Source organism: Choloepus didactylus, chromosome 19, assembly GCF_015220235.1.
Source record: "Choloepus didactylus isolate mChoDid1 chromosome 19, mChoDid1.pri, whole genome shotgun sequence".
Classification (NCBI taxonomy): Eukaryota; Metazoa; Chordata; class Mammalia; order Pilosa; family Megalonychidae; genus Choloepus; species Choloepus didactylus.
The window spans coordinates 8,415,106-8,433,645 of record NC_051325.1 but is presented as its reverse complement, the minus strand read 5'-3'; the positions used below and the strand labels follow the sequence as shown (position 1 = coordinate 8,433,645).

The 18,540-nt window shown below is 52.9% G+C and overlaps 1 protein-coding gene across 1 annotated transcript in view; it reads right to left on the bottom strand.

The window, feature by feature from the left end:
• Positions 1–18,100, bottom strand: part of ACSS1 (acyl-CoA synthetase short chain family member 1) — a 50,926-nt gene extending 32,826 nt beyond the window's left edge. The window contains exons 1-2 of the mRNA XM_037810901.1: positions 17,777–18,100; positions 8,562–8,658 (exon numbers count right to left, since the gene is read on the bottom strand). Of these exons, the coding sequence (XP_037666829.1) occupies positions 8,562–8,658; positions 17,777–18,065 (386 nt within the window). The 5' untranslated portion in view covers positions 18,066–18,100. The remainder of the gene's footprint in view (positions 1–8,561; positions 8,659–17,776) is intronic.
• Between the last annotated feature and the right edge of the window lie 440 nt (positions 18,101–18,540).

Here is an 18,540-nt window from a genome sequence, read left to right as displayed (position 1 = left end):
CCTCAGGTCCCAAAGAGGGTGGAGCACATTTCCAGGGAATTGAGGAGAGCCTGGCTGCCACCACACTGTTCTGAAGGGGTTGAGCGTGTGCCCCGGAGATGGAAGGGAATCCGGGAACTGCCCCGAGGTTTGAAGAGGGTGGGGCCAAGAAGGTGGTCTCCCCAATGTGTGGAAGTGTTGGAGCACTCACCCAAGCGTTTGGAGAGGAAAGGGCTGCCGAAAAGGCCCTTGGGAAGGGTTAGACTCCCGCTCTCTCAAGCTCCAAGGATGCAACATTGTTCTGTAAATGACTCTCAGACTTTGAAATCTAATGGACTTTGTCCTGTGGGTTTTAGGAACTGTTTTGCTCCTGTTAACCCTGTTTTCCTTACTGTTTCTCCTTATGGCAATGGAAATGTTTATCCTATGAATGTCTCTCCTTTGTATATTGGAAGCACATAACTTGTTCTAGGTTCACAGATCCACAGCTAGAGGGGAATTATGCCTTAGAACTGACCAAGCCTAAACTTATTTTGATGGGATTTTGTACTTAACTTTTGTTACTGAAATGATTTAAGTTTTTGTGATAAATGAATGTATTTTGTATTTGGAAAGATAATGCCATTTTGGGTTCCAGGGGGTGGAATGTGCCGGTTTGAGTGTATTGTGTCCCCCAAATGCCATTATCTTTGTGGTCTTGTGTGGGGCAGAAGTTTTGGTGTTGGTTAGATTTGCTTGGAGTGTGCCCCACCCAGCTGTGGGAAATAATTTTGATGAGATGTTCCCATGGAGGCTTGGCCCCACCCATTCGGGGTGGGCCTTGATCGGTGGAGCTATATAAATGAGCTGACTCAAAGAGGAAAGAGAGTGCAGCTGGGAGTGATGTTTTGAAGAGGAGCAAGCTTGCTAGAGAGGAATGTCCTGGGAGAAAGCCGTTTTGAGGCTGGAGCTTTGGAGCAGATGCCAGCTGCCTTCCTAGCTAACAGAGGTTTTCCGGAGGCCATTGGCCATCCTCCGGTGAAGGTACCCGATTGCTGATGTGTTACTGGACGTTTTGTGGCCTTAAGACTGTGACTGTGTAGCTAAATAACCCCCCATTTTATAAAAGCCTATCCATCTCTGGTGTTTTGCATTCTGCAGCATTAGCAAACTAGAACATCCTCTCATAAAGGACTCCAGTAAAAGGATTAAGACCCACCTTGAGTGGACTGGATCACATCTCAATTGAAATAACCTAACCAAAAGGTCCTACCCACAATAGGTGTGCACCCACAGGAATGAATTAAAAGAACATGGCCTTTTGGGGTACATAATAGCTCCAAACCACGACAGGGCCCATCCCCAGCTCTGGCACTCTTGGGGCTTGATCACCCCGTCTGTAAAATGGTGGGTGTAAGGACCAACTGTGAAGTCCCAGGCTCATTGAAAGACATCCTACACATGAGAACCATAAGCATTGCAGGAAAAGGCAGGATAAGAAACGGGAAGAGAATTAGTGAAATTTGGTGGGCACCTCCAGTGCCACCTCCTCAGCACGAGAAGGCAGATGCCAGCTTGCTTTTGTCTGGGTCACTGGCTCAGGATGAACAAGGCCCATGTGTGTGCTTCCAGTCACACTGAACGCCCCTCTCTGCTTTAAAGGGCTGTCGTGGTTTCCGTGCTCTGCCGCCGCATCCTGCCTGATGCATTCCCACCCCAGCCGCGTTACCCGGAAAGTGTTCCAAGTCCAGACCCCACCCAGAGATCCCGATCCAGCAGGCCCGAGGCAGGGCCTGGATGCCGGATTTTTGAAACCTTCACCTGTGGTGGAAAGCCCCAGCATTAGGGTCCCTACCGGAGTGACACAAAGTCATTCAAGCTGCCTGAATCCCCTTCTCAGGCATCTTTGGAGGCCATGAGGAATTTCTGAAGATTTTGCATTTGATTAAAGTCCCACAGGACCTCTTCTAAATTCCATGTCCACAGGGCCTCATCAACTGGTCAAGGTTTCTTCACTTTCCCCAAAGCCCTTTCCAAGCAGAGCCAGGGGGACGAGTGGGGCTGTATCTGCCCAGTCCGGGAGCGGACGGATACACCAGAGCTGCCAGTCACCCGTGGAAGCGGCAACAGGAGAAGCCTCTCTCGGGGCTTCTGGAAGGAAGTTTAACTGGATTCACGGGTGGGAAGGTTCAAGCCTCTCTCCTGTCCCAACATCCTAGTGTTGCCTAGCTCAGATGGGGTCTGAGACAGCCACAGGAGGGTCTGGAGACAGGGTACCCTGGCACCCCTTGCATCACCACCACCCCCCCCGCACACAACCCCTGCGGTGGCTCCCAGGCTTTCCTGAGGCCCATCCAACACCAACCCCCCTCCCCATTCATTCTCTTTCCCACCGGGGTGGCCACCTCCTAGTGCCCCAGTCCACCACCCCAGCCTTGCCATCCCATCCCCTCCTGAGCCCTCTGGCACCAATGCCCCCTCCTGTCGTGCTGCTGTTAGAGCCTCCTGCATGCCAGCTTGTCCTCTGAGGCCCCCAGAGACCTGGACATATCCCTCTCTGGTGAAACACTGTGTCACCTCCACACGCAGAGCTAGAACACAAGGCCAGCAGTGGGCATCTGCTTACAGGCCACGGAGCCAGGTAAAAGCCAGGTGAATCCCTTGCTCTGAACTCACCACAGCGTGAAAACCTGGAAAGGCCGGAAGCTGTCCAGGTTCAGTGTCCTTGTCCTTAGATTCAAGGGCAGCTGTGAACATAAACTAAGACAATCCAGGTGGGCTCAGGCCCGCAAGCTGGGAAAGGCCCCGAGGCAACAGGTTCAGGCTCGGGGCAAGGCCCTGAGGCTGTCCAAGACCAGGGAGCTGACCCGGGGCCCCCCAGTTCCCAGCCCTCCCTGCTACACCCCACAGCCAGCACAGCCACTGTTACGGGGAACCAGGAGTTATCCTGATGCCCCTTGTCCCAGCTGGCAGTGAGCTTGGAACAAAGGAGTCACATCAGATCAGTGCTGGAGGGCCGGGTGCCAGGGATCCAAGTGCCAGGAGAGCTGGGTGCTGGGTGGGGGCTGAGTGCCAAGAAGCCAGATGCCAGGGAAACATGGCCAGGGAGTCCCAGTGCGGGGAGGGGGCCACAGGCCAGGTGGGAGGCCAAGGACTGGGGTAACCGGGTGCAGCAGGAAGCCAAGTGCTGGAGGGTCACCACCTGTAGGGGACCGTGACGAAGAAGGGCCATGTACAGGAAGGTGCTGGGGTCCAGGTGCATGAACTAGTGCACACTGGAGCAGGCAGGCACATACCCTTCCTTGCAGCCCCCCTCCCAGGCTCAGCTCTGGGGCTCAGCACCCCTAAAGTGTGGGAGCACCAGCCCTGCTCCATGCAGCCAAAGGCAGCACCCACCAGGAGAAAGAGACGCCACAGCCAAGTTCCTGTTAGCAGGGAGTGGCTCCTTCCAGCCTCACGCCACTGACTGAGGCTGTGGGGTGAGCGCCAACTCAAGGCACAGGCCCTGTGTGGAGGACAGGCAGCCAGGGCCAGCTCCTTTCCACTGGGTTTTCATGTTTCTCCCGTGCATTTTCTTGTCAACTGGACACCACATCGACAACTCAGGGCATCTAAGGCTTGTCCATCCAGGAGGAGAAAGGAGTTCCCAGGAAGGGTCTGGAATGGAGACCCCACCGGCTGGAGCCTCCAAGAGCAGAGGAGGGATGAGACTGGAGTGGCATGGCCCGGTCCCCCACAAACAGCCCCCTCAGGGGTGGCAGCAACATCTGCCCTCGACCGCCCACTGACAGCCACCCCCACAGCCCTGCATGGCGGGGAGGGGCTCACAAAAGCAGAGCCCTGCCCCCAGACAGGCGCTGGAAGGCTTACATGTGCTCCTCGAATTAAACCTCTGCCACCGTGGGAGCTTCAAGAACCCTCAGGAAAGCCGCGGAACGTGGTTTAGCTCAATATACAAGATGCACTCCAGGAAGGGACCGTCTGAACAGCAGGCCCAAGATACAGACATTTTAAAATAATGAAATCTGAAGAACGGGAGCCCACCCAAAAGAATGACAGAGGAAAGTAAACTGTCACTTATAGAGAGGTGCAAGGCGCTTCTGAGCTTTAACATCTGCAAGCCAACGTCCTAAGGACAAGACCTTCCAGCACTTTCCAGGTAATAGGGTGTTTCCTGACAGATTCGGAGGGTCGGGGTGTGCATTCTAGGACGAAGTCTCAAAGTTTTGCCATCTGAGTCACTCGGCCGCCTGCACAGGTGGGAAGGGGGCGGCGAGACAAGGGTTTTGCTTTGCCCCACCCGGAGGGAGGCCCCCCCTGGGCAGCGACTTTGCCCCACACAGGTGGGGTCACGGGGTTGCCTCCACCCCCACAAGGCCCCACCCAACTACCTCTTTAGGTCGATTAATTATCCTTCCCTTCAATTGCCCAGTGTTCTAATAAAGGAATTTGCTGGCTAAAGGAATTACTTCAGAGAACAAGGTTCAGGCACGAGGGGCCTGGAGAGCCTTTTGGTGGATGCGAGTCCATCCGGCTGAAGCCCCGCTATCCCTCCTCACCCCCAAACATGCCCCCTGAAAAATGCCACCCAGCTCCACCAGCCCCAGCAGCCCCAGGCCACCGGCCCTGGGCCACTGTGCCTCCCCACCCCCCGCCACCCTGGGACCCGGGATGACAAATCCACCGAACTCGGATGACCACACAGTCCCAGCCACTCCAGGATTCAGCCTCAGCGGGAGCTGTACTCGGGTCGCACGTGCACACCTGGAAGCACCTGTACTTTCCCAGGCCACACCCAGATGTCCCGCTCTCTCCCACCATGTTGTATGATGCCAGTCGGGACCACCATGCTGCCCCCATGCCCTGCTGGGGGGTGGGAACAGCAGGCTTCATCTCATCCATTTTACAGAGGAACAGGCCAAGGCCCAAGGTCATGGTCCCAAGGTCACAGAGCTGGCCAGCGCTAAGACCTGGTCCCATTGCTTAGTGGCAGTGGGCACGTCTGGGCTCAAGTTCAAGTTCAGAGCACAATGCAGAGGTCTTGGACAGAGATGAGCTCATTTGGGGGCCACTGTGGCACAGTCACCCATGGCAGGCCAGCCCCACAACATCCCAACCTTCTTGCCCTTTGACCCCAGGGCATCCACACACACCTCAAGCTGAAGTACCCGGGGTCTGCCCACCACCATGCCCGGGAGCCATCCCCAGTGAGAAAACCCCTGCCCAGACCCCTAGGCTCCAGGCAGGAAGGTCCACACCAGCCCATGCAGGTGGGCCCAAAGCCACTACCTGCTCAAAGGAAAGGAGCTTGTATATCTGCACATCCCCAGCCCCAGAGGTCCCCAGAATCTGCCTCCTTGAACAAAAATGGAAAGAAAACCTTTTTATGTAGATAACAAGCCCAGAAGCCCATGCTGACGATGAGACGGTGCAGCCATCTGACTATCTGCACACTCGCTGGCCCCCTGCCCCTGCCCCTGACTGCCTGGCTCCACAGGGCCCCCTCAGTGGTGGCGGGAGGGCCGAGGGTGGCCTTCCTTCCAGTTCATGGGCAGAGGAAAGCCGGAGATTGGGCAGGACAGCCCTCTGGCCCAGATCCTCCAGCCAGCACAGACACAAGAGCCCCGACTGCTCGAGTGGCGGCATCTGGGACCCTGTGGGAGCCTCCCGGGTCATCTCTGATGGTTGCTTCTCTGAACTGGCTCCAGCCAGTGTCACCTTCAGCTCTGGGCTCACAAGGCCAAGGGCAAGCAAGCAGGGTGGGCAACGAGGGGAAGTGGGGAGAGAGCAGGCGAGGATGTCGGGTGCTCCTCAAAGCTGACCTGCTCGGCTTACCCGCCCATGCCCCACTGAAAGGTCTGTGCCCAAGTGAACAAATGCCAGGCTTCAGAACAGCCAAACGTTGACAGCCACATAAAGATCCACCATCAGGCAGTGGTGAGGGGATCCCTGTTAGGGAGCCCGAGTGCCTGGGAGGAACACATCCCAGAACCCAGAGGGCAGGTGGTGGGAGTGTGCCCAGGAAAGGATCACCACTGAAATGCACGTGTGTCTGTGCATGCACGTGCCAGTGTGTGTGCACACACACACAGGGATGGTGTGTGTGTGTGAGTGTGCACATCGGAGTGCATCTGCCCAGATAAAGGCTGCTAGTGCCACCTGCTATCTCAGCCATGGAAGGTTCCAGAAAGAGCCAGGAGAGCTTTCATCTGGGCAGTCACTTGGGGAAGGAGCTGTCAGTTCAGGTTGTAACAAGGTCTCCAGTGATTTTGGGGAATTGTGCCGCATCAAAAGAATTGTGCAGACCAGGTCCTGGTGGAACGAGGGTCAGGGGCCATGCTGCAGGAGCTGGTCGTCAGGCAGAAGATGCCAATGTGGCCCCGTTTTGAAGGCTCCATCCCAGGATGTTAAAACAATAAATAGAAATCATCATCCAGCACTGAGACCAGACGGGGCAGTACAGCCTTTCCAGGAGAAGCCCGTTTATTTTTTTTGAGAGAGAGAGAGAAAAAATAATGGAATGATTTGCCTGTTCTTGTCAGTCCATCCTTTGAGGGACAGCCATAGTGAAATGGAGCTGAGGTCACTCGGGTTCTGGCACACGCTGGCCGTGGTTCTGAAGGGTCTGCATGGTTGCTATGACTATGTGCTCACCAAGCCCACGCAAGCTGAGCTCAGTGTTCACCGAGGGCTCTCCCAGCCAAAAGGGGCAAGTGCATCATCACCTGCCCCCAGGTCCAGGAGTGCCCAAGACCGACACCGATGAAAGTAAATAGCTGTGTGAGGTGCCACTGCTGAGCCAGCTCCACCCCCTGGGGTCCACCCCCCGACACAGACAGCCTTCATCTTTTACTTCAGAAGGGGCTCCCGAGGCAGCCGCCATCCCAAATCCCTTTTCAGGGGGAGCTAGGCTCACAAATAAATCGCATTGTAAAGAAGTAGCTGAATCCATTTGTTCATCAAAGCCATGCTCCTTAAACTGCAGACTGCACAGAATATCAGGGATCTGCCTCAGCCAGTCTGGGGGAGCCCAGCACTCCCCCGACACCGAGGACCATACAGAGGAGCCAGATTTCCTGCCTCATAACCAGGAACCAGAGAGACAGAAGTTCGCACAGTCCCTGAGCTCGGTCTGGTGCAGGAGGCAAGTTGGCAAGGGAGCAAGACCAACGCGGCCACGTGGTCAAGGCCCTGGCAGCTCCAAGGGCCGCTGAGATAAGGTGGGGTCTAGGGACGAGTGGGACAGGGCAAGCCTGGAGCTGGAGCTGATTAACAAGGTCATCTCACCATATCCATAAGTCATGGGTTCACCAGGGTCAGTGGATTTGGTCTGAGTTTGAGAACAAACAGGAAACTGCGAGAGGCACTCACCCCAAAGTGCCCAAGCATGGGAGGGCTGCTGCCACCCTCAGTCCCCCAACTCTGGGCCTGCTTCTCCACACTTTCCTCTGACTGCATCGCCCTCACATCCATCACCCCAACCACAGGCTTCTCCTCTCTGGCCCTTGGTAACAGAAGGGCCTGGGGTGTTCCCCCACCCCCACCCCATCTTCTCAGGGCTGATCCCGCCTGTGTCCCAGCAGGACCTCAGTCTAAATGTCACTTCCTGTCACCTCCTCAGGGAGCCCTTCCTGACTGTTCAATCCAAAGGGACCACCAGCCACACTCTACCGTGCACTTGGGAACTGTTTGTTACTACATCGCATCCCAGCCTGACCTGACTGATACAAAGGAGCTCAATGAAAACTTGTCGAATGACTGGGCAAGAAAAGCCAAGCCACCCAGCCACAGAGGGATCGTACTTGACGAGGTGGGGGGAGAAGATGTGGTGATAAAGGACACACAGTCACAGCATGGGTCTGAGGTACCGTTGCAAAGGCAAGTTGAGACTGAAGCAAAGGGAGCTCTACCCAAGGTGAAGAGAGGACTGGCACCCTGCAAACACGGAAAGCAACTGAGACTTCTGAGCAAGACAACCCCCTACGGGAAGCCGTGCTTTGCAAGGGCCAGTGCTCATGCACACGCAATGTCTAGAGTGGTGCTGGGTGTGTAGAATGCAAAAGGATTTGTTTAAGGAATCAAAGGATATAATTTCCGGCATACCCCCTCTCGGAGAGACTTGATTTTATTTATCGTCCTTCTCTGATAAGTGCACTAAGAATATGAGACTGGCTTTTGTTGCTCCAACGTGTGTTTTATCCCACTTGCATGCAGGTTTGCTTTTCCTGGGACAGGAGCACCTTGGCAAATCCAAAACCTGCTCCCCTGTACACAGACATCCCCTCCCCAAGACAGACAAGCCCACAGGACCCTGCTGAAAACCTCCCCTCTACATTCATCCCCTTTATTTCAAAAGACCCAAGTCCTCCTACTGGAATCTACAGACACCAGATATTGCCAAGCCAAGGTCAAGAAAAAGCCAGGCCTCCTTCCAAGCTGGGAGAGCCATTCTGCAGAGGTGCAGCATGTGTGTTTGCTGCAGGCTTCCTAGACAGTGATGGGGGCCAGAGCCAGGGGACAGTGCTCTATGGGACACAGAGGCCACAAGGGCATGGGCAGATGGACGCTGGCTGCTGTGGACGCCAGCAGGGGACACCCCATACCTGTAGGTGATCCTCACTTCGGTCCCAGGCTCATCTCTCTCCCAGATCAAAGCAACACTCTCTGGGGACTTCCGAACATGCTGATCCAAGCAGTTAACTGTAAGAAAACAAAAGGTTTTCTGAGCGCCACACTTGCAGCTTTTTGAGAATAAAACTGGGGTGTGTCTTGTTTGCTGGGGCTTAACCTCCAGGGAGAGGGAACTTTCCCTTATCAACAGTGAGGTTCTCTACCTCCTGGTAAGGAGAAGGGTGACTCAGCTCCTGCACAAATAGGGTGCAAGGGTGTCTCCATGAACACTCAGTCCCTTCACGCTTGTGGTGCCAACCCTGGCAGCACCTTGGCATCCACCAGGGAACTTTTTGAAAGTGCCTGGCCCTACCTATCTACTTTGACTCATGCAGCCAAGGGCAGAACCCAGGCCTTGTTGCTTCCAAAGCTCCCTGGGGGCTCTAACCTGCAGCCAAAGCTGGACAGATGGCAGTTGTGGGAAAGGACACTCCCTGCCCCTACATTACTCCTTGGCCCTTCCCACCACCTCTCTCAGTGCCCAGGGATCATCTCATCCATCCCCCCTCAGAGTGGAATGAACCAGAACCAGGATCCAAATCCCCCACCCCCACTGCCCCCCACCAGAAAAGTAGCCACTATACCTCAGCTCCAAGAAGTGATGCAATGAGGGGAAAATGCCAGCCTGGTTTTCCGGAAGGCTCTGTTCCCCACCCCCACCAGTTACCCAAGCTCAAATCACGTGACCTGTCCACAAACACAGAAGGTCCATTCTGCAGGTTTACCGTAAACCTCGAGATTAGAAGGATTGTGTTCGTGGCACCTCGGCTAATATCCTGTCCACTGTTTATTTGGTGTCACAATGAGCTTTGCTCTGGCTGGTGAGGCTGGAGCCCTGCCCATCCCCAACGCCAGGTTCGCCTTTCTGAGCCTGCCTGCCCATAGCCAGTCCCCAGGTGTGCGGGGAAATGAGAACTAGGAATAGCTCTGGGGCCATCAGCCCCCTGCACCTCACTCTCAGGGGCATGCCTTGTCCCAGGCTCTGGCAAACAAGCACTGCATCGATTACAGGCTGTGGCAATCCATCTCCGGTGGGGCAGGAATACATAGCAGGCTCACACCACCCCACACCCATAGCCTTGACTTCCTGGGAACAACCAACTGGAGGAAGCCAGTCCAGCCCTGTCCACATGCTCTTGAAGCTCAGACAGCAGTTGAGCCACTCCGAGATGATGATGGTGGCTAGAGGATTTCGGCAGGCTCCCTGATTTATCAGGCAGCATGGCCTTCTGGAACATTCTAGAATACATCCACCTCCTTTCCCCACCCCTGGCCTGGGTTCCACTTGGGCCAGAACTGCCTCATGGGCTGATGCTCTCCCAGCAGGCCCGGCTAACCTTCCACTTCTCTCACACAGGTGTTTCCCCAAATGCAATGCCTACACATCTCATCTATCCTGGATTCCCAGACTGATGCAGTAAGGGAAGACGGAAGGCACCAGAAAGAGCCCAAGCCAGTGGCTGAGGATGAGTGCACAGTCCTTCACTCAACACTCTTTCCCAACTAACCTGCCTCCCTCTCCCCACTTCACCCGCTCCCCATCTCCCCATGACTCCCCTGCTCCGGCTGACTGGCTTTCCTCTCCACCCCCCCAAGCATTACCTGCTTCTGACCTCTAGCTAAGCTCACTCTTGCCAAAGCCACCCCATTCTCCAAGTCCCCTGCCCCCAAGTCTTGAGAGGTGAGAGCCGCCCATGCAGCTCAGCCACCAACCCCAGCGGCCACTGATGGAGCGCTTGAACTTGGCTGGCACTTGGCAGCCTCTTTTGACCCCAGCAGCAGGCCAGGGTGAGGGTGACAGACCCCACTTCACAAATGGGGGAACAGGCTGCCAAGTGGCAGGAGCTGCATCGGAAAAGCCCAGGGCCTCTTCTGGTTGGTTTGTCCCTTTAATTTACAATTATGACAGGGTGCAGAATCCTCCTAAGTCTGAGTTTATGGGTCTAGAATCTAAACCACCATTTACATTAACAATTCAGACAAGCATCTTAAAAGAGAGATTTTAAGCATCTTAAAAAAGAGATTCTCTAGGAGGGAGAAACCAAGACTTCACGAAGCCCCAGAATGATCTCTTCAGTCCCATTTTTCATTTGAACAGAAAGTGGCATTTTTCAAAGACTTGTGACACAAAACACAAAGGGATAAAAGGATGTTAGATGACCACAGGGAGATACTATTTCACACCTACTAGGTTAATTATTATTTTTTAAATGGAAAATAAGTGTTGGCAGGGATGAGAAGAAATGGGAACCATCATGCATTGCTGGTGGGGATATAAAATGGTGCAGCCTCCATGGAAAATCATTTGGCAGATCCTCAAAATGTTAAACATGGAATTACCATATGATCCACCAATTCCAGTCTTAGGAATATACATTCTTTCAAAAGAACTGAAAGCAGAGACTCCAAACAGATATTTGTATGCCAATGTGCATAGCAGCATTATTGACAATTGCCAAAATATGACAACAACCTAAGTATCCATCAACAGAAGAGTGGATAAACAAAATGTGGTTTATCCATACGATGGAATAGTATTCAGCCATAAAAAGCAATTAAGTTACAACACGTGCTACAACACGGAAATACCTAAAATATGCACAGTCATAGAGACAGCAAGTGGAGTACAGGTTATCAGGAAGGGGACATTGGGGAGTTGTTGCTTTACATAAGGGTTCAGAGTTCCAGTTTAGGGTGATGAAAAATTTCCATAACGGGCGGTGGCAATGGTTGCACCACATTGTGAATGTGATTAATGCCTCCAAAGTGTACACTCAAAAATGGATAAAATGACAAATCTGTGTACTATGTAAGTTACCTTATAGCTTATGGACCATATATATTATATATGTTACCATAATATTGTTTTTAAAAAGGACATTAGATGGTTGAGAATTAATAAGCTAAAGTTACCTTTACTTTTGTTAACATACTTTCCAGTCTGAATACATATTAGAGTGCAAAATCCCCTGATAGGAGGTTGTTTCCTGGAAGGAGGCTACTGGGGAAGGGGCAGGAGAGAACTTTCTGGGGTGCTGGGAATGACCTGTGTCTGGCTGGCAGCGTACTTTGCACAAGTGTATGCATTCATCAAAACTGAAAAAGTTGTCACTGAGAATGTGTGCATTTCACCATATGGAAGCTATACCTTGAAAACTTTAATAAGTAAAGACAGATGCCAGGGAAAAAAATGTTACTACCACTTACCAGCACTGGGAATTTCTTTGAACTACCAGAAAAATGACAGAGAAGAAATGCCCCAAAAATAGAAGCAAGGAAAAGCAAGAAAACAAATTGAGCACACAGGGCTCATTAGCAGAACCTGGTTTTACACAATAAACCTGACATCAGTGTGTCTATCTGTTGTGTCTGTTTGGATGTGTCTGTGTGCCCATCTGTGTGTCTGCATGTGTGTCTCAATGTGGCTGCATCTGAGGGTTGTTGCTGCTGATCCAGGACCCCACTCTGACAGACAGACACATGTACTGTACATGTGTACAGACACATACACATCAACATTAGAAAAATCAATGAAGGTTTTCCAGAGGATTTTTTCTCTTGTGGGACACCTGTCAACTCCGTAGGACATCAGGCAGGCCCCCCTGGCTAACAGCCTGCCGCCATGATTACAGACCCATAGGCTGGAGTCTGCCCCTTCCAACCACCAGCGATGGACAATGGCTTGGTTATTTAACTAGGTCTCAGTTTCCCTAATCCGCAGGGTGGGTGTAACCATGCCTGGCTCTGGGTGCCACTGTAGGAATTAAGCTCCCCATCAAGACGGTGGGATAGGGTTGCCGCATTCCCAGAGGAAAAGTTTGCAAGGAGACTCCTAGGAAAAGTACAGGGTGGGGTCTTGGGTGATGGTAGCCCTAAAATGCCAGGCATGTTGGCTTTTAATACATATTCATAGCCCTGCTTTTGCAACCATCACAGGGAGAAAAACAAGGAAGGAAGAGAAGAGAAAAAGGGAGCAAATTCTTACATCTCTACCATAAAAAAAAAAAAAAAAAAAAATTACTTCCACTCAAAGAACCTGGCAGCAGGACAAGAAAATTCCATTTCCAAACATTTCCAAGAAGAGTTGGGCAAGGAGCTTAGTGTAATTTAAGGTTCAGCTCAAACCCCACCTCCTATTTCAAGCCTTTTCCAGATTTCCCAGCACAGAACATCTCTCCCCCTTCATCTTCCAATTACGCTTGGCCACCAGTCCACTCATTTACTTCCCTTGCCCTGCCCAGTGCTGGTTCTGGGACAGTATGCTGGCTCTGCTACCCCACCCCACCCAAGGCAGGGACCCAGTGCCAAAGTTCCCTTTCCCATGGGGGTTCTCTCCCCATGTTACCCCAGCATGGGCTCACTTATTCTCTGATTTATTGCCTATCTCCTCCTGAGAATGGAGACTCGGTGGCACCAGGGGGCATTTTCCAGGCTGTCGTTGCTGTATGTGAGTTGGAGCCTCTATTTCCAAATCTGTACAATGGAACCACCTGCCACTTGCTGCTGAAGCTGTGAGAATTAGATGAGCTTAGGCCCCTGGCAGCAGAGGCCCCAGCTCAGGTCTCCACCACCAGGCACCTACAGCACTGGAAGCTTTTAAGCAAATGCCTGTCCATGGTTCATGGGTTTGGGGTTGTTTTTCTTTAAAAATGTACTAAAAGAGCTTTATCGTTTCCGTTTAAGAAATGACACACACTCAGGTAAACATTTTCAAGAACTCTTGTTGGTTATTTGAACACACCCCTCCCTCGCCACCTCTTTAAGATACAGAAATTCCACTTTAATCAAGAGACACCAGGGAGCTAACATGCACAAAAAGATTCACAATGGGCTTCCTGCAAATGGAAAACCTCCCAAGCACATTTTAAGATATTGCATCAGTCACAAATATTTGCCAACTTTCCAGAAGCATCCGCTACTTAAAGTGATGATTTGGGGAGAATTTGGGGTCTCTTCTGAAAGACCCCCCTCCCGAGGACTGCATTTTCAGGTAGATTTCCTGAAAGATGGTCACAAGTTACTTTAATCACTGACAGATAAAGGAAGCTCTGAGTGCAGCATCTGGCCATTATCCACGTATCTGCCAGTCTGAGTTATTGTCAGGCAAGTCACAGAGAGGAGAAAGCTGCAGTGCAATGGTTTCTGTTCTTGCAATTAGTGTTCCAAAATTCTCCAGAAAAGCCCTCAATGTTAAATACTTGGCTAAAAATAGTTTCTCCACACCCCTGCTAGAAAGTAAGAATATACACATTTTTTAAAAATTCAGAGTCAGATCTGGGGGTTTGGAAAACAGAGCTTAGCTGTGAACTTTGAAAACAACACACTTCTTTACTCTCGGTTTCTGCATTTGCAACTTCCTGACATCTTGAGTTTACACACCACAAAGCAGAAACATCTGTTGAGACCTACAGATGACGGAGACAAATTTTAAAGACTGGAAAGGATCCTTTTTAGAACTTGGCTTTCCAAAGAACCTTCTGCAAAGCAGTTTTACGTAAATGCAATAGAGGCAGCCACTGGAGAGGCTAGAGGCTCCCTTCCTGCCCTCCCTGAAAAATCCTGCGGCTGGCTAAAACATCCCAGTCTGTGTGTTATCTGGCTATCCCAGACCCCTGGGGTGGGCAGGACACTGTGAGCTTTCCAAGAGTATCTACCCAAAGCCTGCTTCCCACTGAACCCACTGAACCATGCTGCACGGACCCATCTCGTCTCCTTCAAAGGAAGTGCAGCCCTCCCTGCTGAAGGCCAAAGCAGAGGACATAGCCTCTCCCACGCTTCATTAACAAACAACGATGGCCAGTGACTGGATACTTAGACTGTGCTGGAGACACGCTCTGCAGCATTTTCTCATTTCATCCTAAAATTGTCCTAGGCTGTTGATATGCCCATTGTTAAATACACTGATGCAAACACGTCTCCCAACCTTCCAAAGTCAAACTAGGCTGGGTCAGAAGAGCCTGACTGCCTGGGCCTTGATTTTCCCATAGCCTTGGTTTCCTCTCTCCCAGCCACCATGCCGTGAACAGCTCAAGGCACATGGGGAAGCCCTGTGTAAGGTTCTCTGGGCCAGCATTCCAGCTGAACCCAGCCCTTGGGAGCCCCAGCCAAGTTACCAGGTTGGCCACTAAAGAAACTCTCAGAGGACTCCAGCTGCAGACACACATGGGAGCAGAAAGAAGCCAGCCTCGTGGGGCCCTGTCCAAAGTTGTGACCCCCCAGCTTGGGGGTGGTCTGCCTTATGCCCCTCAGCTTGGGGGTGGTTTGCTATGCAACAACAGTAACGAGAAGAGAATTCAATTACATACTATCCTTATTTCACAGAAGTGGAAAGGGATGCCAAGAACAATGCAAGGCAAGGCAGGGATACAAACCAGATGTGATTCTATAGACACCCCCCTGACCACTAAACTCTATTGCGCCACCTAGAAAACACGGTTTGCTTGTTTGTCTGTTTGTTTAATAGGGTTCTCTCCAGGACACTCACTCCAATTCTGACCATTGTAGAAGTACCTTTGTCTTCCCAGGTTGGGGGTATAGAAGATGGGTGATTCTCAAACTTAGCCTGTACCAGGACAGATCGCCTGCAGGGCTTGTTTATACAAATGCAGGGCCTTACCCCCTACAGTGAGTTTCTGATTCCAGAGGTAAAGGATGAGCCCTGAGAATTTACATTGCTAATTAGTTCCCAGACAATGCAGATGATCCTGGTGGAGGAACACACTTTGAGAACCCCTGGTACTCTTGAAGGGGTAATGGAAGTTTCAGAAGTGATGCCCCTTTGGGTGGCTGAGATGGGAAATCTTACATTGCATTTGCATTAGCACAATTCAAACACGAGAGAGAGAAACTAAAGAGACAATGACAATTAAATGCAATCCATGAACCTGGGGTGAAACTAATACTGGAGAAGAAGATGCCCAAAAGAACATCAGTGGGGCAAGTGGAAAGTTGGAATAGACTGTCAGCTTTTTATCTATGTTTAGTTGCCAGAACATGAGCACTGAAATTATGGTGGTTATGTAAGTTAATGTGCTTATTCTCAGAGATGTACAGGGAAGTGTTAACTGTTAGAGGAGCATGGTGGATGCAACTCTCAAAGGTTTAGAAGATAGATGTAGAAGACAGATGATAGATAGACAGACAGACAATGATTAACAAATGTGGGAAAATGCCACACTTAATAGTTGATAAATCTGGGTATCTAGGTTGGTAGTATGTTGGAGCTCTCTAGCTTCTTTTGTATCATTTTTTTTGCAACTTCCCTGTAAGTTTGAGTTATTTCAAAATTAAATTTTTTTTTAAATGTGGTACCCCTTGAACAAACCACCATCATGCTGACTTCATCCCCCACAACAAGCGCCTCAGGCCAAAGCGTGCACACCCATCCCCACCTTACTAGGTGGCCTCCAGGGCAGCTGTGGGCTGGCCTGGTTCTTTTTCATACTGTCACCTCTGGCAAAAGGCAGGGCTATTCCTGGCCAGACGGGTGATTAGCATCCACATTCCAGGTGAGAATGCTACTGAACAGCTGGGTGTTTTTTCTACAAGTCGGTTTTCTGAGGCTCAATTTCCGGGTAAGGTAGCCACCAAAGCTGCTTCTTTGGGGGAAATAAGTGAAGGAAAGAGGATGACAGAATCGCCTGCTGACAACACCAGGACTCCAGACTAAGCAAAGCCCACAAGGTCCACCCTGTCTTATCTGTGAGCGAAACATCACCCAGCAATCTCCACGCTGCTGCACACTTTTTACCATCCTCTATCAGCTGCTCCCCTCCCTTCAAGGGCACGTTCCGCCAACTCTGCAAATCTGAGGGATTTTCCCACTAGTTCAGAGACGCTGCTGCTGACTCAGTTTCAAAGAAAACACTTATCTAGTAAGAGACTGACTCTGATTAAACCAGCCAAGGAAGACACAGTATGGGAAGAAAAAAAAAAAAAAAAAAAAAAAAACTGGGCTAAAGTTTCCTTGAGTTTCTTCATTAGAAAAAATAACTGCAAGATCCTCCCTGTAATTTTACGGCTCTCTCTGAATATAATAAAATTGCCACCATTTTTGATCACCCATAAGTGCTAGGGACCGTGCTAGGAGATGGGCATGGTCACCCCCACCTCATAAAGGGGGGCTAAGAGGAGTAGAATAACCAGAGCATGAGGTCTAGCTCAGGTTGTGGCCAGCGACCCTGCCATGAAAACAGCCTGGTCCTTTCCTTAAACAGCAGGCACCCCCACTTGGCCCTGGTCCCCATCCTTGGGGCAGCTGGGCCCCTCTCTACTGCTTGGCTGGGGTCCTCTCCACCACAGGCCACACACCCAAGCCCTGCCCTGTGCCACTGGCCACTGCCCCCAGTCCCTGGGTCTCCCCCCACTTGCTGCCCAGTTAGCCCTGTAGATTGGGATGAGGGTAATGCCCCACGTCCAGTCAACCCCAAATCTTAACAAAACAGGTGAATTCAGTCCCTCTCAAGCGCCGGTCTAAAGCAGGCTTTGGGGCTTTGGGGTACAGCTGTGGCTTGGAAAGACGGAGGCCCCACAGTTCCTTCCTTCACGCCCACAGGCCGGGAGCAAAGAAGTAACCAACTCCAGCGGCCCGGCCTGGCTTTGCCCCACTCCGGGCCACCCGCCGCAGCCCGGTTTGTTTACGTGGACATAATTTGTCCCCAGGCAGCGACTCCGCCTGCAGAGGCAGCTGACAGTGACAACCGCCAGGCGCCTTTCGTTTTCGCCTCGGGCCCCGGGGACGCGAACTGGGGAACCGGGATTCCCGGGCGCCCCGCAGCCTCTACCCCAGCCTGGCCCAGGAATAACCCGCTGTGGCTCGCAGACTTGTCCTCCGTGGCGCGGTGAAACCAGGAATTAAACTAGGGAGAGGGCAGGCAGAGAAGCCGGGCTGGTGCCGGGCCTCGGGGGTGGCGGGTCTCTGCGGGTGTGGACGCGGGGCGCGGGGACTGGAGCCTCTGACCCGGGTGGGATTGGGGACGGGCGACGGGTGGGGGTGGCACCAAGGTTTAGAGCGCTCGGACAGAATAACCAGAGGGCGCTCAGGCGGGGCTGCCACTTCGCCAGTTCCAATCCGCTCAGCTCGGGATTTCTCCGAGCCTCTCCGGAAGCGTGAGTTGGAGGCGCCCGGGGTCCCCCGCAGCCCACTCACCCGAGACGTTTAACTGGCCTCCCAGGAACCAGCCGATCTTGCCACTGCTGAAGTCGCAGTCCCAGACGGTGTGGTAGGGGGTGTCCCACACGAGCGTGTCCTGCGCCAGCGGTCCCCAGAAAGCGGCCGGCTCCCGGGCCGCCTGCGCGCTCAGCGCCAGGTACGAGCCCGGCTGCCCTGCGGCGGGGGCGCCGCGTGTGCGCCCCGAGACCGCCCTCCACGGCGCACTCACCCGGCGCAGACCCCCCAGGAGCCGCCCGATGCCGCGGCCAAAGCTGCGCGCCGCCATCCCGCCCGGCCCTCAGTCCGCAGAGGCACCGCGGGAGGGTGCGCCCCTTGGTGTCCCCGCAGGTCCGCCCCTGTCCCCGCCCTCCGGCACCACCCACTCGTGGGGCCCCTTCCCCGTCGGAAGTGGCCTCCTGGAGCCCGCCCAGGTCCAGAAAGGAGACGCAAAGGGACAGGGTTGCAACCAGTGGAGGGGACCCAGGGGAGTGCGGGCGCAGCGGAGTCCCTGGCGGGCAGAGTAGGGTCCCGGAGGGGTTTCGGAGGAGCGGATCCTGATCCTGGGCCCTGGCGGGGCTGCGATGCGTCCCACGGGTCTCGCTTCGGGATTAACACTTGACGTCGGGCTGTTTTGGTTTCAGTTTGGGCGCTCGCTGGAGTTGCGGCAGCTGCGCCAAGCCGAGAACCGCTGAGGCCGTGCGTCCGGGGGACGCAGGGACCGGGCCGCCGCGGGACCCAGTGGGATCTGTCGAGTTAAGCGA